This window comes from Lissotriton vulgaris, chromosome 9, assembly GCF_964263255.1.
Source record: "Lissotriton vulgaris chromosome 9, aLisVul1.2, whole genome shotgun sequence".
In the NCBI taxonomy this organism is placed as follows: domain Eukaryota; kingdom Metazoa; phylum Chordata; class Amphibia; order Caudata; family Salamandridae; genus Lissotriton; species Lissotriton vulgaris.
The window spans coordinates 1,143,557,115-1,143,580,939 of NC_141697.1; the positions used below are offsets into that span (position 1 = coordinate 1,143,557,115).

Sequence of the window (23,825 nt, forward strand, 5' to 3'; positions counted from 1 at the left end):
GTATTACATAAATAAATAAATAAAACCACTTCCTTTGCGCTCGCCGCATCAGAGCGCAAAGTAAGCGGTTTTATTTATTTAATATTACTTATCTTGTCATCTGGCGTATTCCACCACCCCCACAGCGCCCTGACCCCGCCCCACTGCTCCTACATGTGCAAGCCACTACTCCAAGCGCAGTTATCTTGCAGGCAATAGGCCATTATTTGAATGGTGCAGCAGGTGCAGTGCACCAGGCCCAAAGGTGTTATTAGAACTCATCTAAACACCTAATATTGCCATATTTTACAATTAAACAAGCAGTCACAAGTGAAGTTATCTAGCACGCTTTAGGTTCATGATTTCAATAGTGCAGCAGGTGCAGTGGCATCACCAGGACAGAAAGCTCCAGACACCCACTAAACACCGATTATTGCTACATTTTACAACTTAACGAGCAGTCACAAGTGCAGTTATCTTTCATGCACTAGGGTTATGATTTGAATGGTGCAGCAAGTACAGTGGCACTGACCCAAAAAAGTTGCCAGAACTCCTCTTACTACCTAATATTGCTATATTTTACAACTAAACAGGCAGTCAGAATTGCAGTTACCTTGCACTTGAAAGGGGCTTGATGTAAATGGTGCAGTGGCACAAGGACCAACATTTATAGGCACCCCACTAAACACATAATAGTGCTATATTTTACTCCCAAACAGGCAGCCACAAGTGCAGGTAACATGTAGACAATAGTGTCATGATTGGAATGGTGCAGCAGGTGCAGTAGCACAGGGACCAAACGTTGTCAGAACTCCTTTAAACACATAATATTGCTATATTTGACTACCAAATAGGCAGTTGCAATTGCAGTTGAAATGGGCTTGATTTGAATGGTGGAGCAGGTGCAGTGGCTCCTTGGCCAAAAGCTCTAGGGACCCCACAAAACGCAGAATATTGCTAAACTTTACTACTAAACAGGAAGCCACAAGTGCAGTTATCTAGCCGGCACTAGGACCTTGACTTCAATGGTACTGCAGGTTCAGTGGCACCGGGGCTAAAAGTTGAACTCCTCTAAACACCAAATATTGCTATATGTAACCACAAAATAAGCAGTCACAGTTGTAGTTACCTTGCAGGCACTAGGGTCACGATTTCAATGGTGCAGCAGGTGCAGTAACATCAGAGCCCTAGCTCTAGGAATCCCTCTAAACACCAAATATTGCAATATTTTACTACTAAACAGGCAGTTACAAGGGCAGTTACGTTGCAGGCAATAGGGTCATGATTTGAATGATGCACGTTGCAGTGGCACCGGGGCAAAAAGTTATCAAAACTCCGCTAAACACCAAATATTGCTATATTTTACTACTAAACAGGCAGTCACAAATGCAGTTATCTTGCAGGCACTAGGGGCTTGATTTTAATGGTGCAGTAGGTGCAGTGTTAGAACTCCTCTAAACACATAGGGGCTCATTAGGATTGCGGTTTTTCCGCATCCTCTGGGCCGGCGGAAGCCACCGCCGGCCCAGAGGATGCGGAAAAACCGCAGCGGACTGACCAAAGACCCACCGCCACATTAGGGTGGCTGGTGGGTCCTGGTTTCCGTCCGCAGCTTTTCCGCCACAGCTGGCTTACAACCGCGGCGGAAAAGCTCTAATCTGGTGACGGTGTCTCTCAGACACCGTCAGGCAGATTAGGATGGGATGTAAAACATGCTTTTCCGCGGCGGCTTTTCCACCGTGGAAAAGCATGTGTAACTTCACTGCGGGCCGTTTGCGGGCCCCCTAGGTGAAGGGGGGTGGGGGGTGCACATGGGGGGTACCTATGGTACCCCCCTGCATTTGTATGCAGAAAGCGGCAGGCACCGCGAGGTGCCTGCCTCTTTCTGCATGCAAATGCAATGACTGCATTTTTAACATTGCCGCGGGTGCAGCTTGAAGCCGCACCCGCGGCAATGTTAAAAATAGAGGATGTGACCGCCAGGGTGGAGGTCACATCCTAATCGCACAGGAGGGGACTCCGCAGCCCATGCGGACGTCCCCTCCTCCTCATGATCGCTAACGGACGCGCGTCCGTCCGCGATCATAATCGGCCCCATAGTATGCTATTAAGTCAATAAATTATATTATTTCCCTCTTTCATTTCATTTTTCAAAAATGTGCTATTGCTTACCCGCACTGTGCCACTAGTAACAGCACAACATATTGCCTTTTTGTACATCCAAGTCATAACTTTTTAACAGACTTTCTGTAACTTATATTGTACATCTGTTCGGTAAGCTACACAAAAAAAATGTATTTTTAATCACACAGGCAAAACCTAACACATTTTCCAACGCTTGTTTAAAGCATGCAATTGCCAAAAGAAAACAGATAGCATTTTGACCTAAAGCACCCATAGTCATACTTGGTCACTTGATCAGATGCTAACATAGGGGCATCTGCCTAATGGGTTTGTTAAGGCTTTTGAATCCAATTGTGTGGGAATTTAACTCTGGTCACTCGCCTAAGGAGTTTTATTTATTTAATGTAGTTTAACGTATATGTTTATAATGTACTTCCAGAGATGGACCACGCTGTTTTTTATGCAGGGTGGCACTTCAGAATCTGAGTGAGTTCACAGCACATTTCCAGTGGCTCAGATCAGAGACGTGTAATTCTTGCACATGTAAAATGTAAAGCTCACTATTTTCTGATTCTTTCTGTCCCACTCGGACAGATCAGAGTTGAATTTTTACAACCCATCCATTATGATTTTTGGGTTAGGACAGGGGCGTTGTAATTACTATAGATACAACAGTTGAGAAAACATTCAAAAAATATGTGTGTATAAAATAGCCAATGCAAACAACACGTTTTGCTTGGGGAGATAGCAATCATGTGGTAGTGCATCATAAAACGTGGATAATAATACTGTGATATAATTATATATTCCATACATTCCATTTATATTGTGTTGGTACTAAGTTTAATCAGTGCCTTCGATTAAGCTAAAGAAAAACGAAGAAGTGTTTTATCAGTACGCTTTGGACCAGATCTTTTTGCTTGAACCAAAGGCCAGTGGTGTGCTAGGCTTTTTTTTTATTTTATCCGTTCCTCTGCACTTTGTTGCAGTGGTGCATGAACCAATGTGCAAGGCCTATCCTGAATTATAGTGTGCAAACACCTTCACTGGTCCAGAAAGCGAGCGAGGAAGAAGAGAGGAAGAACGCCACTTGAGGATGAGGGGCGAGCCACAAAAGAGGTGGGAGGGGAGGAAAAGCAGACAGAATCAACAGTGAAGAAGGTGGAGAGACAAGGGGAACCAACAGATAGACGGAAAAACGATTAAGGAGGAAAGTGCAGAAACTTGGGAAATCAGGTGAGAAAGGGCTACAGAAAGAGAGAAGCAAAAGGAAAATAAAGGGAGAAAAATAATGGGAAGGAGAACAAGACGGAGGGCATTGCTATGGGGAGGGGGGAGGAGAAATGCGACAGGGCCGCAGCAGGGGGCGGAGTGGGGAGAGCGGCGATGAGGGAGAGACACGGCCTGGCGGCCGTGAATAGTGTGAAGCAGTGATATAATGTGATATAATTATATATTCAATACATTCCATTTATATTGTGTTGGTACTAAGTTTGATCAGTGCCTTCGATTAAGCTAAAGAAAAACAAAGAAGTGTTTTATCAGTACGCTTTGGACCAGATCTTTTTGCTTGAACCAAAGGTCAGTGGTGTGCTAGGCTTTTTTTTATTTTATCCGTGCCTCTGCACTTTGTTGCAGTGGTGCATGAACCAATGTGCAAGGCCTATCCTGGATTATAGTGTGCAAACGCCTTCACTGGTCCAGAAAGCGAGCGAGGAAGAAGAGAGGAAGAACGCCACTTGAGGATGAGGGGCGAGCCACAAAAGAGGCGGGAGGGAAGGAAAAGCAGACAGAATCAACAGTGAAGAAGGTGGAGAGACAAGGGGAACCAACAGATAGACGGAAAAACGATTAAGGAGGAAAGTGCAGAAACTTGGGAAATCACGTGAGAAAGGGCTACAGAAAGAGAGAAGCAAAAGGAAAATAAAGGGAGAAAAATAATGGGAAGGAGAACAAGACGGAGGGCATTGCAGTGGGGAGGGGGGAGGAGAAATGCGACAGGGCCGCAGCAGGGGGCGGAGCGGGGAGAGTGGCGATGAGGGAGAGACACGGCCTGGCGGCCGTGAATAGTGTGAAGCAGCAGGGGCCTTTGAAGTGAAGCTATTTTTTTTTGGCTCAGCATCAAATCGCCAGTCTAGGTAAGTCTTGTTTAAGCCCCTATAGTCTTGCTCCGCTCAATGCGCATGCGCATTGAGAGACGAGGCCTAAAAATTATCTACTTCAGATCTGTCAGGCTCAATAATTGAAGGAGTGGCACCGATCAAAAAGTTTGTATGTCAGGTATTTTACTTTGTTGTTCTTTATCTTTATTCCATTCTTCATACTTGGTACCTTTTCTGTAATGTGGCGGGAGTGTTTTAAAGATATATGTGATCTGCTAATCACCCACCCGTTAGACTTTAGTCCAGCGGCCTTTAACCTTTTCAATAGTAAGCGCTACTTCTGATCTGTGAAAAATGCCCCAAAGTACTGCCTAATTGATGGATTAGCAAACCCCACAAACACAGATCAGGGCTTGTTGGCCCCCAAGGACCCTCAGCATCCAAGGAGAGTTCATCCCCCAGCCAGCAGTGCACCGGGTGGCACATTTGCAAAGTGGTGGCGAAAGGGGGCAGGGCCTCGGCGACTATAAAAAAGTTTTGAATTAGGGGAGATGGGCTGCATAGCCTCCCTTCCCTGGGCCAATTTGGGCCCCGTGACTCCATCCCTCAGGGCCAGGCCTTTTTTGAATGGGAAGGGGGGCCGCACGCGTCCCCTCCCCGGGCTGATTTCGGCCTCAGCCCGGCCTTTATTTATATATTTTCTGTTTAAAAAAAAACAGTGGGGGGCTGTGCGGTCCCCCTACCCGAGTCGATTTTGTTCTCGGGACCAATCCCCTGGAGCCTGGTTTTCTATTTAAAGAAAAAGGGGAGGAGTGCTGCGCTGATAGGTGATGGCTGGATATCGTCTGAGCACCCTTATGAACCCAATATGGAATTTCCAAATTTCTTTTATAGGCATCTATTGCTCAAATTATACAAACTCCGAACAGAAGCCAAACAAACTGAGCCAGGATACCTTTTGGGGAAGCACAGGCACTTTTAATCTTTAATTCTAAATCCACCAAAGCTGACCGGGCAAAATCCTGGGGAGACCACGCAGAAAAAGGTGTGTTTCCTAAAGCTGCTTTAAATTGATGTGTGTGAAATAATGAAAACTGGGAAACCACACTTGAGGAAACCAAATCAATGTAAACCAATTTTAAGGAAAGACAATTTTAAGGAATATTATATTCCTATTTATTTATGCCTAATGGCTGAGTGAAATATCTGCAGTTGAAGGTGCCATGCCCATGCTATTTGAGAAATCCCCACTTGGGATCGCACATTTGCAAATTGTTAATATTGAAGAAGGGGTCACTTCTGTAATATCAGAGTGCCATAGAGGGCACACAGAGTTGGTACCACTAACTATTGCTGCCAGCTGCCCCCAGGAAGCTATTTATAATATGGAGCCTGGTACACTGTGGTTGCCATAAGGAATTCACTATACGTTTTCTTCAACACTTTGACACGATGAATGATACTATGTCAGTGGAGAGCCTCGAGAGGGTATACCTCATTAAAGAAGTTCTTACATTTCATTATGTTTTTCCTGTATTTGGTCTTATGGAGAACTCCAAAACAACTTCAATTTCAGTCACTTGGAAGGGAAGACCTGAATGGATGCCCTCCCAGGTTATGTTTTCAAACTATGGGCCAGATGTAGGTAGCCCTTTACCGATCGGAATCGGCCGAAAATACCGATTTTCGGCCGTTTCCGATCGGTAAAGGGCTATGGAGATGTAGGGGCACATATTCGGTAATTTTACCGAATCGTTATTATTACCGAATCGGTAATAAGTACCGATTCGGTAATAATTACCAAATCGGTAATATTTACCGATTCGGTAAAATTACCGAAAATGCTATGTGGGTAGCCAATTTTCCATTGGCACATGGCTTACAGAATCGGTATTTTACCATGGAATACAAATCCATGGTAAAATACCGATTCCTGTGTACATGCACATCTGTGCATGTACACATGTGCCATGTGACAGACAGACGTGCCCTTAGGGCATGTCTGTGTGCCACATTGCACACATGCCCGTTTTGGGGGTGCTAGAGGGTGTCAAAGTGACACCCCCTGCACCCTTGACAAATTCGGTATTTACCGATTCGGTAAACACCGAATCGGTATTTGAATTGAATCCTATGGGCTTCAAGGCCCATAGGATTCTATAGCAAATACCGATTTGGTATTTACCGAATCGGTAAATACCGATATATCCAGATGTTGGGACCTACATCCCATTTACCAATTTTGAAATACCGAATCGGTAAAATTTGGTATTTCAAAATCGGTAAATGGGATTTACCTATATCTGGCCCTATATATATAGAGGTACATTTGAAGTCTTTTGTTGCTCCTGTTGAGGTATGCTACTCAACTTTCATGGTTACTGAAATGATAAAAATGTGAGCACTGTGTCCAGCCATTGCCTTAAAAAGAAACAGATTGACTTCTGCCACACGCAATATATTGTCATGGGTAATAGAGTGAATACCTTAAATGTACAACAGGGCCAAAAGTTCAATTGGAAAATATTATACTTTATACTTTTCATTCAGCAGGATAGAACAGAAAGTTAATATTGCTGCAGAGATCTAATAACATTAGCACCTGGGGTAATTACAGTCTCCTTAGTAATTCCGCATTTCAGAGGCTGCCCACAAGTTACACTTCCTAATCCCCCGCTTATTCCTATCTTTGGAGTTGCTGATGTTCCCCATACACATTTTTACTTATGTCTTTATTCTATTGTGCACAAGTATAGCACTTATACACTCTTTTACAAAGACCCCTTCCAACATTCAAACAACAAAATGTCATGGGTGGGAATAATTCCATAGGTCCCACCCACTGGCAATCGCAAACAGATACATTGCAATCCAAATCACAATACATCTTTATTGTATACTGCCGTATATGTTATTTTATATACAGTAATGTTATCTTTCAACTATTTTTTATTAATATGTGATAAAAATATATTACGGAACACAAATGGCTAAACAGTAGTAAATGATATTAACCTCTTTGGTGTGTCGGACACATGGGAGCCATCCAACGCAAAAGTGCTCATGTGCGTTGGACGCCCCCGCGCGTCCGACGCCATGGAACAGGAAATCGCTCTCGTGCGGGCACTAGAGGTATTTCTTTTCCCCAAAAACAGCCTCTGGAGCTGGGGGAAGAGCTTCCCCAACTCTTAAGTCTGTTTACTTTGTTCCACTGAAATGACGATTAGCGCACACGGCACGCTGACGTCATTTCAGTGAAACCAAAAATGAAATAAGCAAATAGGTTCATTTTAGTTTCACTTTCTACATGCTCATGGGGCTTTCTCAGCACCCGAGCACGTAGAAAGACAGGAGAAGTATCACTGGAAAGGGGAGAATCTCCCCTTCCTAATAGTACCCTAGTGGATCCCTGCTTAGGGATCACCTCAGGAGGGCGATCCCCAGCAGGGATCCACCAAAAGACACCAGGGAGTGGGGAGCGGCCCCTTGGGCAAGGGCCTTTCCCTTAGCCCAAAATGTTATGTTATGTTATGTTATTTTTACTTATACCGCGCACAGCTGCACCAGCAAAGGGGCGTCCTGGCGCCCCTTTGATGGAGAACATCAGTCTTTCTGGCCCCCTGGGGGGCATATGGGGGAATAGCCCCCAATTTGCCCCCCAGGGGTGGCAGAAAGCCCACTAGATGCCAGGGATTTTCTTTTTATTGTATTTAGGGGTAGATGCTGGCCCTAAATGGGCATGCCTACACCCTCCCAAACAACCTCCACAGACTTTATGCCCACTAGGGGGCAAATGAGGAGTATTACCCCCTGTATGCCCTCCAGGGGGGGGACAGAAAGCCCACTAGACATCAGGGATTTTTTAATTATTTTTTAATTGTGTTTTATGAAAGGGGTGAGGGCTGCACTACAAAGGGCAACCCAATGCACCCACCCAAAAATATTTCAGAACAGTCTTTCTGCCTTCCCTGAGGGGCAGATATGGGGCAGTAGCAGAAAGAAAGCACACTAGATACCAGGGATTTAAAAAAATATTATTTAGGGGTGGGGGCTGCCCTAAATTGGCATGCCAATGTCCCCATCCCAAAACAACCTCCACAGACTTTCTGACCCCCCTAGGGGGCAAATGAGTGGTATTATCCCCAATCTGCTGCCGGGGGCAGAAAGCCCATTAGACACCAGCGATTTATTTTTTATAAAAGTGGAGTGGGGTCTGCCCACAAAGACCATGCCTCAACCAAATATATTTGGGAACAGTGGGCCCGATTCACAGAATGAACTTAAGACCCAATCCTAAACTTACTATTGTTTTGGTATTCACAGATTGCACTTACTACTTTTGGTATTCACAGAATGAACTTACTACTTTTGGCATTCACAGAATGCACTTACTACTTTTGGTATTCACAGAATGTTAGGAGTCCTAACTTTAGGACTCCTAAATGCCTTCTGTGAATACCGAAAGTCTTAAAATTAGGATTTTTCTCAATTTAGTAGTAGTAAAGTTAGTAGTCCTAACTTTACTACTACTAAATTGAGAAAAATCCTAATTTTAAGACTTTTGGTATTCACAGAAGGCATTTAGGCGTCCTAAAGTTAGTAGTCCTAACTTTAATACTACTAAATTGAGAAAAATTGTAATTTTAGGACTTTCGGTATTCACAGAAGGCATTTAGGAGTCCTAAAGTTAGGAGTCCTAACTTTACTACTACTAAATTGCGAAAAATCCTAATTTTAAGACTTTTGGTATTCACAGAAGGCATTTAGGCGTCCTAAAGTTAGTAGTCCTAACTTTACTACTACTAAATTGAGAAAAATCGTAATTTTAGGACTTTCGGTATTCACAGAAGGCATTTAGAAGTCCTAAAGTTAGGAGTCCTAACTTCTGTGAATACCGAAATGAGTAAATTCACTCTGTGAATACCAAAAGTAGTAAGTGCATTCTGTGAATGCCAAAAGTAGTAAGTTCATTCTGTGAATACCAAAAGTAGTAAGTGCAATCTGTGAATACCAAAACAGTAGTAAGTTTACGATTGAGTCTTAAGTTCATTCTGTGAATCGGGCCCAGTATTTCTGCCCCTCCCCCCCCCCCGACGAGGGTAGAAAACACACTAGATACCAGAGATAATTTTTTGATGGTATTTAGGGGTGGGGCTGCCCTAAATGGGTTTGCCAATGCCCCACCCCCAAACAAGATTCAACTGTCTTTCTGCCCCCTCAGGAGGCAGATGGGGGCAATAGCCCCTGATCTGGCCCCAGGGGGGGACGGAAAGCCCACTAGGCACCAGGGATTTTTGTTATACATAGGGGTGGGGGCTGCCCAAAGTGGACCTGCTAATTCTCCCACCCCCAAACAAAACTGCCACAATCTTTCTGCCCCCCAAGGAGGCAGATGGGGCAATAGTCCCTGATGTGCCCCCAGGGGCAGAAAGCCCACTAGGCACCATGGATTATGTGTTTTTTATACATAGAGGTGGGGGCTGCCCTGAATGGGCATGCCAATGCCCCACTTACAATACAGAATCGCCTAAAAACTTATTTTAAAATTAATATAGCACTTAGAGTTTGCTGTGCTATCTCCTTAATCCTTTGTTTTTGGCCCTTCCCAGTCGCAGGCACTTGGCCCACCCACACAAGTGAGGTATCATTTTACCCCAAAGACTGAGGGGAACGCTGAATGGTAGAGCATTTCTGCCGGCACAGTGATCCCAGACAGAAATGTGAGGAAAATTAGATTTTTTTAAGCTAAGTTTGAGGTTTGCAGGGGATTCTGGGTAGGAAAACGTTGGGGGATCTACACACACCACACATCCCTGGACTCCCCCGAGTGTTTAGTTTTCAGAAATGTGTTAGGTTTCCCTAGATGGACGCCAAGCCCGGAGCCAAAAAACAGGTGACCCCCCTTGCAAAACTAGGTTGTTTTGTGATTGGTAATTTTGATGTCTCCACAATACGTTTTGGGGACTTCCCTGATGTGGGTATTTGGCCTACCCACACAAGTGAGGTACCATTTGTATCGTGAGACCTAGGGGAACACTGGGTGGTGGGAAAATTGTGTCAGCCCAGTGATCCCACAACTTTCACGCACAAAAAACATGAGAGAAATTTGATTTTTCCAGCTAAATTTGAGGTTTGCAGGCAATTCTGGGTATGAAAACGTTGGGGGATCCATGCAAGCCATACCTCCCTGGACTCTGCCGGGTGTCTCATTTTTAGAAATGTCTGAATTTGGTAGGTTCCCCTAGCTGGCCGTCGAGTCTGGGGACAAAAACACTGGTTACCCCCTAGCAAAACAAGGTCATTTTGAGATTGGTAATTTTGATGTCTCCCCAACATGTTTTGGGGCCTTCCCTGCCATGGGTATTTGGCCCACCCACACAAGTGAGGTACCATTTGTATTGTGAGACCTAGAGGAACACTGAGCGGTGGGAAAATTGTGTCAGCCCAGTGATCCCACAACTTTTCCGCACAGAAACATGAGACAAATTTGATTTTTCGGGCTAAATTTGAGGTGTGCAGGCGATTCTGGGTATGAAAACGTTGGGGGATCTATGCAAGCCAAACCTCCCTGGACTCTCCAGGGTGTATAGTTTTCAGAAGTGTCTATATTTGGTAGGTTTCCCTAGCTGACCGTCGAGCCTGGGGACAAAAACACAGGTTACCCCCTTGCAAAACCAGGTCGTTTTGAGATTGGTAATTTTGATGTCTCCCCAATATGTTTTGGGCCCTTCCCAGCTGCGTGCACTTGGCCCACCCTCACAAGTGAGGTGCCATTTTTATCAGTATCAGGAGACTTTGGGGGATGCTGTGTGGGTGGAAGTTTGTGGATCCACGCACATACCAGAACTTTCCATCACAGAAATGTGAGGAAAATTAGTTTTTATTTTACAAAGTTTGAGGTTTGCAAAGGATTCTGGGGAACAGAACCTGGTGAAAGCCTCATAAGTCACCCCTCCTGGATTCCCCTGGGTGTCTAGTTTTTAAAAATGTATAGGTTTGCTAGGTTTCCCTTGGTGCCGGCTGTGTTAGGTGTTAAAAATCCACAGCAAGGTTCTCTGCAAGCAGACGATACGATTTTATATGTCAAGATGCCCCAACTTAATCTTGAGCCTCTTATCTCAGAAAGAGCTTGTTTTGGCAAATTTTCAGTTCTCAACATCAACTGGCATAAGTCAGTTATCTTTCCACTCACCTCTTGCATGTCCGCTTGGGATTGCTCCTTCCCCCTTGAGTGGTGCCAGGATGCGGTTAAATACCTGGGTGTCCATATTCATCTTGATACCGCCACCATGATTAGATTAAACTATGGCAGTGCGATCAGTTCATTGGATACCCAGATTGAGAGATGGATACATCTTCCTTTATCCATGGCAGGGCGTATTGCCATAATCAAAATGATTGTTCTCCTGCGATTTCTATATCTTTTTCACAATATCCCGGTCCCGCTCACAAAAATCTTTTTCTCACAATTGCGTTCTTTATTATTGCGCTTAGTATGGGCTGATAAAATTCCAAGGGTCAAATGGCGGGTGCTGACTCTTCCCTATGACAGAGGGGGCTTTGGGGTGCCTGATTTTTATTTATATTTCCTAATAGCACAATGCTCCTTTTCTCACCCCTGGTTCCACCCAGATGCTCTCATTTTATATTTGAAACCGGAGGCTGATTTGGTATTCCCTAGACTCTTTTCCAATATCCTCCCCACTAGGTTCCCGCGCGACCCTCGGGACATACAGACAGTCTCGACCACATGCTGGGCCTGAGACAGATTGCGCAGTCTACTGGACCTTACCCAAATGTATTCTACGGCCCTTCCATTGCCCAATCCATCTTGGTTCCCGATCACCGGGGAAATGGCGGTCAAGCACACGCTGGAGAAATTTCGCATTCATACCATTGGCGACCTCTTCCCTGAGGGCCATGCTTTATCCATTTCAGAAGATTCCCGATTTTCTGAGCGCTCTTTCATGGACTCCTTTATCTTGACCCGGCTACGATCCATTCTCCGTGCCTCGTTTGTTACCTTCCCACTGGCTCCAGACCAAACGCCCCCACTGACGCTCCTTATTCAATACCCCACTGGGGCACATCTGATTTCTAGATTATACAAACTGTGTAATGACTCAATTCCCGTTTCTGACACCAGGGTGCGTACTGCATGGGAAGAGGATCTGGGCAAACCTATCACAGACGACCAATGGGAGCAATGTTGTTGAACTACCAAAGAGGTTTCCCTGAACCGTAGGCACAAACTCCTTCACTTTAAGTTTCTTCGCAGGCTTTACCATACTCCTGCACGCTCACACAGAATTGACTCTAGTCGTACCCACCACTGCCCTAACTGCAAAGCTTTCTTTGCAGACTTTGCTCACCTCTCTTGGACTTGCCCCAACCTCCAGGATTACTGGACTCAGTTACACGGGACCCTGGGCGACATCTTAGGCATGAAACTGGTTCCTACTCCCGAAATTGCTTTGCTGGGCTATGTCGCTAACTTCCCTTGTACTGTTAGGAAACTCGCTGCTTTGTGCTTCTTGTTAGCCAAGAGGGAAGTAGCTTTGCGGTGGGGTGGTAGGCGTCCACCAACGTTGAAATCATGGCTTAGCAGTATGGCTTTTTGCAGCATAAATTGTGAAGAATTCTCTGCTCAGATCCCTAGTGCGTCCAGACCAATTGACATCTGGGGCCCATACAGGGCCTACATTGCTAGAGTAAACGCTGACCACCAGTCACAACCAGATAATGGGATTGTCCCCGAGGGGGTTGGCTGATTTGATACGGAGTTATAAATAATATGCATATATGCTCTCCGATTGATGTTATTTCCTTAGTAATCTTAATATTTTTCTCAATGTCACCACTGTAATCCTGGTGTTGTCCCCGGCCACACATATGTCATGGTGTCAACGATGTTCTTTGTGATGCCTCCAACATGTTTACATAAATGCCGTCCTCTGATTGTCTGACGTTCCTGAACTGCAACTCGTTTTTGAGATATATTTTGTAATGCACGCCCTCCATATTTTTATTATTCATATAATATGCCTTGTAATGTACATTTTGTTACTGGAAAGTTCTGATAAAAGGGTAAATAAAGTCTTAAAAAACAAATCCACAGCAAGGCACATTGCAAAAAAACCAGGGTCAGTTTTCTCTTGAAAAATGTGATGTGTTCACGTTGTGGTTTGGGCCGTTTCCTGTCATTGGCAATAGGCCTATCCACACAAGTGAGGTACGTTTTAAAAAATGTGTAGGTTTGCCATGTTTCCCTAGGTGCCAGCTGAGCTAGGGTTCAAAATTAATAGCTAGGTGCATTGCAAAAAAAGGGCCAGTTTTCACTGGAAAAACGTAATGTGTGTTGGGTCGTTTCCTGTCGCAGGCACTAGCCCTATCCACACAAGTGAGGTAGCATTTTTATCAGGGGACTTAGGGGAACACAAAATAGTAGAACAACTGTTATTATCAAGTGCCAAAACTGTGTAGAAAATGTTGGTTTTGTGACGAACGTCTGCCTGTCCCTGAAAGCTGGGAACATGGTGATTTCAGCACCACAAACCCTTTGTTGATACCATTTGCAGGGAAAAATCCAGATGCTTTCATCTACAGCACTTTTTCCCCAAAAACCCACAATTTAGCTGTATTTTGGCTAATTTCTGGGTCTCCTTCAGGGGAATCCACAAACCCTGGGAACCTTTAAAATCCTCATTATGTTGGAAGAAAAGGACGCACATTTTAGGTAGATACCTTATAAGGTCAAAAAGTTACAGGGGCCTAAGTGCGAACTACCCCAAATTGCCAAAAAAAGGCTTAGCACGAGGGAAAAGGCCTATCAGCGAAAGGGTTAAACATAATATTTAGTGTCAGCATTGTTCGGTGATATAATTTGCAAAGTATTTCAAATGGGTTGAACATTTTATTTTACTCAAAATAATAGAAGTACACTGTTAAAAATATAATCGCATTGATTAATTATTACCCGAATTACCTCCAGTAACTGTAAGCAACTGTCTTTAAGCTGAGGAAGTACTTTTCCCTACACACTGGTGATGGAGCGGTAATTTCTTCTGGTAATTTCTCAATACAAAACCCTCATGCTACCTCTAATTTACCGCTCAAAAGGTGTTGGGCCCTTCACACCATGTATTACCTTCAGGAGACTTTAATAATCATGAACAGTCAAAAATGCAATTATTAATTTAAGCCAATAAAGAGAGTTGTTGAGTATTTAAAGGGTTTTATTTTCTAGTCAAAAGTTAATTTTTCTCTGACCCTTTATTCATTAGTAAAATATCAATCAGGTTACAGAATTTGGAAAACAGGAAAATTAGCATTAATACAGAACATATTACAGTCTGCATATAAGCATTACATACAGGAATGTGGTGCAAAATGTCATTCAAAATTCTTAAAGAGTTTCTAAGAAAAATAGTCTTTGCAAGGCTAATCAAAAATCAAATAGTTTGCAAAAATCTCCCATTAAGAGAAATAAATGCATAAGACAAATAAATCATTTCAGACCTAATTAATTAGTCAAAGCATAACTTGAAGTTTAGCATCTAATTCTATTTAATCAGCTGCACTCTCTGTATGTCTGTGTCTAAAGAGCAAGCAGGGAGTGAGATAGCCCCTCCTTCACCAGACCTCAAAGGAATGCGCCTGCAGTGCCAAGATATGACGTGGAAGCAAGAACCCTCCCCCTGACTCTCCTCGGACGCCCATGCACCCGTGACGATCTCGTACCTAACCCATAGGATGTCTGGCCTTATCTGTTCCTTTTCTCAAGAGCTCACACACCCCCTAATGAGCCTAGAAGCCAGCTGAGCTAAGAAAGCCACCCCCTCCTCCGGAGAGGTAGTATTTATACACAAAATTTTGGCAGACTACACAAAATGTTTCAACTTTCAGGAAAACCTGTACGTTGATTGGTCAATCATGATAGCATGAGTTTGCACTTTCCTGACGCATTAAAAAAAACCAGTTTTAACAAAAGAAGCATACATGAATAATACATTTATAAACATTTGCAACATTTACTAGGGAAAATGTTTCATTTTAATTCTTCCTTCCTTTTCTCAGCGCAGTAGGACGGATACTTTAGTTGGCTGGTACATTGGCACAATCACAAGAATGTACAGTTCAAGCTGTCCTTGACTCCTTTAGGAAGGCTGGTACAGTTTGCGCATGCTCTCTTCTCTTTCAAAGCAAGCCATAGCCTGGTTTCACAGGCAGCCATTTAATGGTAGGCCCCAAAATAAAACAAACAAAAAGATAATATTAATGTCATGTATAAATGTTTACCTAGCCAAGCTACTAATGTAAAGCAGCTTTTCTATTATTTATGACAACATGGCAATGTGCAACAAAGAAAAAGAGATGTTATTAATTGAAAATATTTATCAAAATATGCAACAAGTCAAAGTCTTTTACGACAGAAATAGTGGATTTAGGGATGAGCTGGGAAGAGAGAAACATATTCTATTAATCTTCAAAGCTAAAAAGGCCACTTTTCTCTACATTGCAAAAACACATGTTAATTCAGCAAAAGCATTTCAGACTAAATAGGCCTCACTTTCATATTTTTATGTGCCATGTTTTTAACTTGCACCAAAAGGTGCATGGCAATTTAAATGCAGTCTGTCTGAAGCACAAAAAGTAAAACAATGCCTGACTGCAGAGGAAATCTGCTCCATCACTGGGGTCATTAAAAATATGGTGTCATATGATAACAGACGACATTTTAGCACCTGTATTGTGATAGTAACAGTTTGTTTTATCTTTCACACAGGTGAAACTAACCGTGAGAAGATTCTGTCAAATGCTAAAGAGGCAATAGCAGGGCACTTTTCTTTGTATTCCTTGGGCTTTGGTAAAGATGTTGATTACAATTTTCTGGAAAAGCTTGCTTTACAAAATGGAGGAGTAGCTCGCCGCATTTATGATGACTCAGATGCTGCAGTCCAGTTACAGGTACGCAAACAAACAGCTACTTATCTTTAGATCTTATTCTGATGTTTCTGTTGCCAGCCAATATGTTTAGTAAACATGCATATTGAAAGATGTAGGGGGAGTTTGTACAAACACTAGAAATTCAAAATATCTAAGTTGATTGCTTCTGAATTACTGACTCATGAGTCACTGCTGTGACAAATGTGTACGTATGGCATTCTGTCTGTGTGTAGATGTAGGTGAAATAATTTTGAACTTAGGGGCCAATTACGATGCGGTTGGAAAAGGCTCCGACCCTCGGTCGAAGCCTTTCTGACCTCATCGTCATTTGCCAGTCGGATTCCTTTCCAACCGCCTTATTACCATGGATGCAGTTGGAAAGGAATCCAACCGGTCATTCAGGCTGGCTTCGTTGGCCAGTTGGGTGCAGCCAGTAATCCCAAGGGTGGCTCTTTCTGCCCTAGCGATGTTGGGTTCCTGCAGCCTTTTTGTGCTGGCCTTTCCAACACAGACAGGCTGTTGGAACTCGCATTTGGGGGCACCCAGCAGTGCCCCCTTTGAGGCATGACCTCCAATTGGAGGCCTCAGGGGTTCCTATGGTGCCCCTCTGTTGATTCATGCACCCCTGTGGCAGGCCCCTCAAGGGGCCTGCCATGGGGTGCAGGGATGAACTGCACCTCCCATTTTACAATGGGAGCATGCATTCCGGCCGGTTTATGACCTGAATGCATGCTACCATTGTAAAATGTAGGAATGTGACCGAACAATGTCGCATCCTAATGGACCGGTCAGGACCGCAAACTGTTTGTTGGTTGGTCCCTTGACGAGACGATGTTGGGCGGAGCCAACTCTTCCTGATATCGTAATCAGCCCCTAAATATTCTTCAATATTGTCTCCAGAAATGTGCTCGAATTCCGACTTCTATTCTTGTATCGAGACTCATGAGCCCTAACATGCAACTGTGTCAATGAATTCCCATGAAGGGTAATGAGGGGGAGAGACTGAGTTCTGTAAACAAATAGAGATTGTGCTTAACTATTTAATAAATGCCTGGAAGTACCGATTTAATCATACATACACCTGAAGGCCTTAGACTTTGGACTGTAGTGTTACCAAGCTATAAAATACCCGACATGGGGCGTTTGGCGGAGCTGAAGCCCCACCATAAATTTGCGGGGCTCCTACTCCTTTAAACAAGTGCTTTGTACGCCTCATTTAGAGGTGGATGACTCACAGGTTTCTGAAGGTAGAGACTCAGCTTTCTCCACTGTCGGAAACTTCTGACCTGGCAGGTACCCACCACAGGGCGGACAGACCGTAGTGAAGTTCACTCAGCTGGGTTTAGAAAGGGGACACCAGCAGATGACTCTGCTTTGGACTGCTATGTGAGGCATGGTAGTCCTGGACCAGGAAATTCATCAATTACAAACTATGTTCAAGGATAAAACTGTCTCTATCAGGACCATTGATTCTTTGAGCTTCAGAACAAATTCCTTCTGTGGAAGTTAGTCTTGAAAAGCTAACCACAGCTCGGAATACAATTTTCCCACCCCCTGAGAGGGATGTATGGCTACAGAGACAACCACGTACACTGAAGACATCTTTGCCATTATAAATGGGTTTACTCTTGCCAGGAACCACTTTGTGAATTACTTACAGGAATGAAAAAGGTACATTTGGTTATAGACTTACCTTTGTGAGTAAGACCATAGGGGCCCGATTCACAGAATGAACTTAAGACTCAATCCTAAACTTACTACTATTTTGGTATTCACAGAATTCACTTACTTCTTTTGGCATTCACAGAATGAACTTACTACTTTTGGTATTCACAGAAGTTAGGATTTTGTCTTAAGTCTGTCTTAAGTCTGTTTTAAGTTTGTCTTAAGACAAATTTAAGACAAACTCCTAACTTCTGTGAATACCAAAAGTAGTAAGTTCATTCTGTGAATGCCAAAAGTAGTAGGTGCATTCTGTTAATACCAAAATAGTAGTACGTTTAGGATTGAGTTTTAAGTTCATTCTGTGAATCGGGCCCTAGGTTTTTAAATAAATGGTAATAATGCCAATCACAGTAAAATAGAATACAAAAGTAATCAAACCTACTGAAATCTGAAAAATTCGGCCTGGCCAGAAACGTGTCCCCAAACTATTCAATACATGAAGTGGTAGTTTTTCAGGAAACTATTGAATTGTTTCAAAACTTTGTAGCCGTGTCTCAAAAGGATTGCCTCCAGTCCTCACTTCCTTAACTATTGGACCTCTTAGAAGAGAAGATTTTTGTCTTCATCCTTTGATTTCTGTGATAAGTTGGAAGTTAATATACAGGAATAGATTAACATTATAGGATGTCATTGTGTTACAGGTGTAGCGTCGTATTGGCAGTCACCACGGGCTGTTGCTGTCGCATAAAGTGTAGCTCTCACGTTGTCAGTCATTGCTGGTGGTTGCTGGCGGCTCAAATAGCTGGCCTCTCTGGAGCTTTGTGTTGCCAGCCACCATGGGTGGGAGGGCCTCGGCATGGACATTCCCATTCACAGTGGCGAAGAGCTTAACATTCAGGATTAGCAGGGTTAAAGTGCACAGAGACCATATGCCACCAAAATGGGTTAAACAACAGAAAGCAAACACAATCTGGGGGTGAACCTGCAAAAAGGGCCAGCGTGAACTCTCCATAACCACAAACCTCCTTCTCTTTCTCTGCTGTTGTCTGTGATTCAGTAACCAAAATCATAATTGGTTGATGATGTTTCGGTGTGTGTGTGTGTGTGTGTGCATTAATTGGCCTTATGCCCATATGTTAACTTTAATTTCCATTGATCTGTGATAAACCACAAATGATGTACAACTCTGGGTCTGATTTCGAATTTACACCAATTCAGATTCAAAACCTTTAATCTGAATAAAATATCAAATTGTGATTTTACTATATGTCTTGCCAGTGGTCAACTTTAAAGAGTTTTGGGGGAGCAGAATCTGATTTTTTCAGGCAATCTATGGAATTGCATATAAGACCTTTATTTTCTCATCGTGCTATTTTCCCAGGGCTTCTTCAGTGAAATTGCCAATCCTCTGCTTCTGGGAGTCCAGATGAAGTATCCAGGTGACTATGTAAATGATATTACCCAGAACACATTCATTCATTATTACGGTGGCTCAGAAATTGTGGTGGCTGGACGAGTTACAGATAATGAATTGACAATACTACCGGTGGAGATCAAAGCTGAAGGGGTAAGATAAAGCAGTGCATTCCATAATATGTTATAACATTGATGCCGACCCTTTGAACCTTTTTAGTAGGGTAAAGTCCTTGCAGTCAGCTGATCAAGGTAGTGTTTGTGTTGGGTCACCCCCTGGTATTTGTCGCTCAGGTCAGTTCACATTTCATGTAAAAAAAATAGTCTGCATTTGTATTCCACATTTTTTATTTCAACTGCATCCTTTTCTAGATTATTATCAGCAAAAGTGCCACATTGATATGTTTTAGGGAATGGTATGACCAGTATAAGTCTTTGCACCACATGTTTGAAGTTCAAACTCACATTTTGCTGGAATCGAAAATATTACAATTTTACTCTGAAGGCTCTCTATTTCTGAACTTCAGTTTATCATCTATGCCCTTGAGTCAAAAATACTATGGCTTCTTGTGATTTCGTGCTCATTTATTGTTCTCCGCAAGTGTTTTGCAGCGTTATTGCTGCTGGACGATTTCTAATGGTGAAAGAACATCTAAAAAAAAAGGTAAACAATAGTGTCTCTGTGTTGGTCTGTCAACAGTAAGAAGGGTCAGATTTTGTATCTACCCATTCTTGCAATAAATATGCTGTTTTGTAGCACCCTTACTACTGATCGACGGGATATGCAAGACAAAAATCTATAACTACTTAAATCTGCAACATTATTAATACAGGTAGAGTATTTCTTCCTATTAATGTGAATTGGAGGAAGTGAATTGACGTCAAGGTCACCGGATGTGGCTATGTGAGCTCCCATGGCTTTCTCCCCCAGGCACAATATTTGGCATTTGGCTCATACAAGTCACTGCATAAATGGTCTGGCCATAATTAGTCCTACATAGAACCTTGAAGGGCTCCAGTGGTATTGAAGATTTGTGGCTTGATATCCAAGCTCCCAAAATTCAATATGGCAGCCGCTGAGACAACCCTGGCATGAACAAAGGAGGCATGCCATCTGACATGCGTACTGGCGTCCTGCGGACACAGAGGGCCCGATTCACAGAATGAACTTAAGACTCAATCCTAAACTTACTACTCTTTTGGTATTCACAGAATGCGCTTACTCATTTCGGTATTCACAGAAGTCACTTACTCATTTCGGTATTCACAGAAGTTAGTAGTCCTAACTTTAGGACTCCTAAATGCCTTCTGTGAATAAAATTAGGATTTTTCTCAATTTAGTAGTAGTAAAGTTACGACTTAAGATTGAGTCTTAAGTTCATTCTGTGAATCGGGCCCAGAGTAAACAGTCACTTCTAGGGGCTGCTATAAAGATAAGGGGGTGACTGGCTGTTCTTGGCTGTGAATGATTTGTAAACATTGCCCGACCCATGGCATGCAGCAGGTAGTGGAGCCAATCATAGGGAGTACATAATCACGATGAGGAGCCACACTCGTGATGAGAGTGGGATCCCCTAGTGAGCAGTGGCACAACAATAGCACCCACAGCCCCTGAGGTGCGGGAAGGGCCACTCAGCTGCAAGGTTGCCAAAGCTGAGAGACTGATTCAATACAACTCAATTATAAAAAAGCATACATGAAAAAATGCATTAACGCTGGCTTTATAAATTGCACCTTTTTTGCTTTTAATTGTTCAAGGGTTATTTCAGTTTTTTGTTATTTTTCTTTTGTGCACGGAAATACAAAAACATGAAGAAATATATATACAATTATATACAAACATGTCACAAACAATTAGGTATGTACAGTGATTCAAACAACCTCACAAACAACACATTCATGGCCAACCATTCATCCTATACCGCATTCATACTGGTCCCAGTGTCAAAGAAAACTTTTTGATGTAAACGAAAATGATCTCAGTTTTAACAGTTTTTTCAGTTTGTTAATCAGGGTTTGGAAAGAAGTCAAAAAGATCGTAGTGCATTGACAAATCAATTCCAGTGTTAATTCACACAGAAGACACGGGACCGGGTCGGTCATTTTGGCTCAGCCTGCTGAGTTTAGGAGTCAAAACCCTCCTTTGTTTTTTGACTCAGCTGCAAGGGGCCCCTCTGGGACTGTGCATGTGCAGCTGGCCCCAGAGCTCCTGCCTGGGTCCGAGCATTGGAGGGCCTTCCCTCCTCCAAGATCTTTGCATGGGGTCCCTTCAAGTTTCGTTACATCACTGCTGTACCTATATCCATTAAACAATGTGCCTTGCTCCAAGGGGCATATGATTCTTTTCCAGGCTGGACTGCTTCTCCATTGTCCCCTTACCTCCAGACCTGTTCCAGACTGGGCAAGATTCACTTTTCGTCGCTGTAAACCTCTGGCTGCTGGGTACTGTGAATGCCAACAATATCATCTGCATTAACGTTGGTGAATTGCCAATATTATTATGCTTCCTGATTGGAGAACAGGATGACTTGTTCGTTAAAGCAAATCTGTCTGCTGTGTAGAGCTTTTACTGGCCCCAAGGTCCCGCATGGGGCACTGGAACAAGTGAGTATACGCCGAGGCCAGAGCTGCAGAGGTTTGGGCGGAAAAAAAGCAGCTTTACAATTGCAAATTCAATGTGAGAACTCTCATCTTTTGCCCTTCAGCGGGTCTCAAGGATTCAATATTTTTGTGGTTAATCACCATGGAGTGCCAGACACCAGTGAGGATTGACCCCTCATCAGTTGATGACAAGGCTGTTGGTGAGTCTTTATGGAGTGATGAATCCCACCAAGCAACCCTGGATCACTTCTAATAAGCTACACATGAGTCAAATGTAGCGTTTGAGCAAAAAACTCCCACCATGGCACCTGAATTAAATCTTTTCAGAGCGGAACAAAATAGGACGGCGGAGAGAGAGAGCATGACACAGCTAGAGCGTGATCTTGCTCGCATACAGCTGGTGATGGCTCCTCTGCTAAGGCGTCATCTCACTGCCTTGAAGCAGCAAAAGAAAGGAAAAAATAAAATAACAACATATTGTTATCATTTTATTAGGTCCTTCTGCTGCCGCAGCTTGTGTGAGGGGGGTGGCGGGATGCAGAGCAGGGGAGGAGTGGTAGAACACTCCTAAGTGCGCAATGACTGTTTGGCCGGCCTTCTTGGGCCGCCCAAAACAGTCATGCACACTTTCCCTGTTCTCCTTGCAGGCTGCATTACGAACCACGTTGAGAACATGCCATCCCTCCAGCCCCTGGCTGAGTTCTGTGTCACATCGCTTAGACCAATCATAACTCTGCATTGCAGCATTGTGATTGGCTGTAGTGAACGCGGGAGCCCTGGTGTTTCCTGCTTCCTGTTTCTCCCAAGAAGCCAGGAAGAGGACGCAGGAGAGGCGTCGGCGACCGGCCAGCCGCCCCACTGAAAAGTAAGTGTTTTTAAAAATTGCTTTAACACTACCACACACCCCACTGCTGCTTCCAGGTAGCGGTGGTTTGTGTGGGAGTGTTCCATAAGCAAAATCACCTTCAGGAAGACCCTCAAAACCTGGCTCTTCGACTAAACAAATCAGTGGACCCCAGCGCCTTGAGACCCTTACGGGTGAGTAGCGCTCTTACAATTCCACTGATTGAGTGATGAACACCTTAAGAGCTTGCAGCAAGATCCTGGGGAAGAGGGGGGATGTCTAAGGGGTATTCCTGCTGCAGGATCCTCAGAATAGTTGGGAATACATCAAATTTTGGAAGATTGGATATAGACAACGGTTGCACCAGGGAGACTATCTCCATTATTTATGTTGAAGTAGGCCCATAGAGTGCCTGTGGCGAGGCCGGCTCCAGGAGCCTTGCCCGAGCCCTATTGCGACAAAATTACTAAACTGTAGGGATTGATACTTGCTGCTGAAAAGCTGATGTTAATTTTTGTTTATTACCACTTATGGAAGAAATCATGTGCCTAGTTTCAAATTGAAAAAAAAAGCACAGCATGGATTTCCTTTTGTGCTCTCCACGGTTGATTATGACAGGAGTTTTTTTTAACTCCCATCAATATCCTCACTCTTTTCCAGTCTGAATTGTGGTCAGTATATAGGTTTTATGTTTTAGAGCGATTATAAAGTTGTCAGTCCTTTTTTTTTTATCATAACAGCAATATTAAATATTTCTTGTAGGTGGTCCAGTCAGTGGGATCCCATTTTGTGTTCTTCTGTGGTGGTGTGACTTCAGCCATTTCCAAATATATGCCCATGAAGTTTCCCTCCAATGAAGAGGAAAGTCTAATTTTAGTAAATGTCTCCTGTACAGTGGGAACCTCAGTGTGAGCCCTAAGATATTTACCAAGCCTGACTAAGTTTGCAATTTTTTGCAATTCATAAAGGAATATAACAAGTAGTATCTTTATGACCGTGGAATCTCTGCAGGTTTTGCAGAGATACTGCACATAAGAAGATAGGCAGTCATAAAGATACTACTCATAAAATTCCTTTCTGAATAAAAAAAATCGTAAACTTACACAAAAGTGTAAGTTTACCTTTCCGAGGCCCTAGATTTGAAAATAGAC

General features: G+C 43.4%; 1 protein-coding gene across 1 annotated transcript in view; it reads left to right on the top strand.

The window, feature by feature from the left end:
* LOC147692931 (inter-alpha-trypsin inhibitor heavy chain H3-like) overlaps positions 1–23,825 on the top strand; it is a 316,366-nt gene that overhangs the window by 137,037 nt on the left and 155,504 nt on the right. The window contains exons 11-12 of the mRNA XM_086939189.1: positions 15,991–16,172; positions 19,198–19,383. Of these exons, the coding sequence (XP_086795315.1) occupies positions 15,991–16,172; positions 19,198–19,383 (368 nt within the window). The remainder of the gene's footprint in view (positions 1–15,990; positions 16,173–19,197; positions 19,384–23,825) is intronic.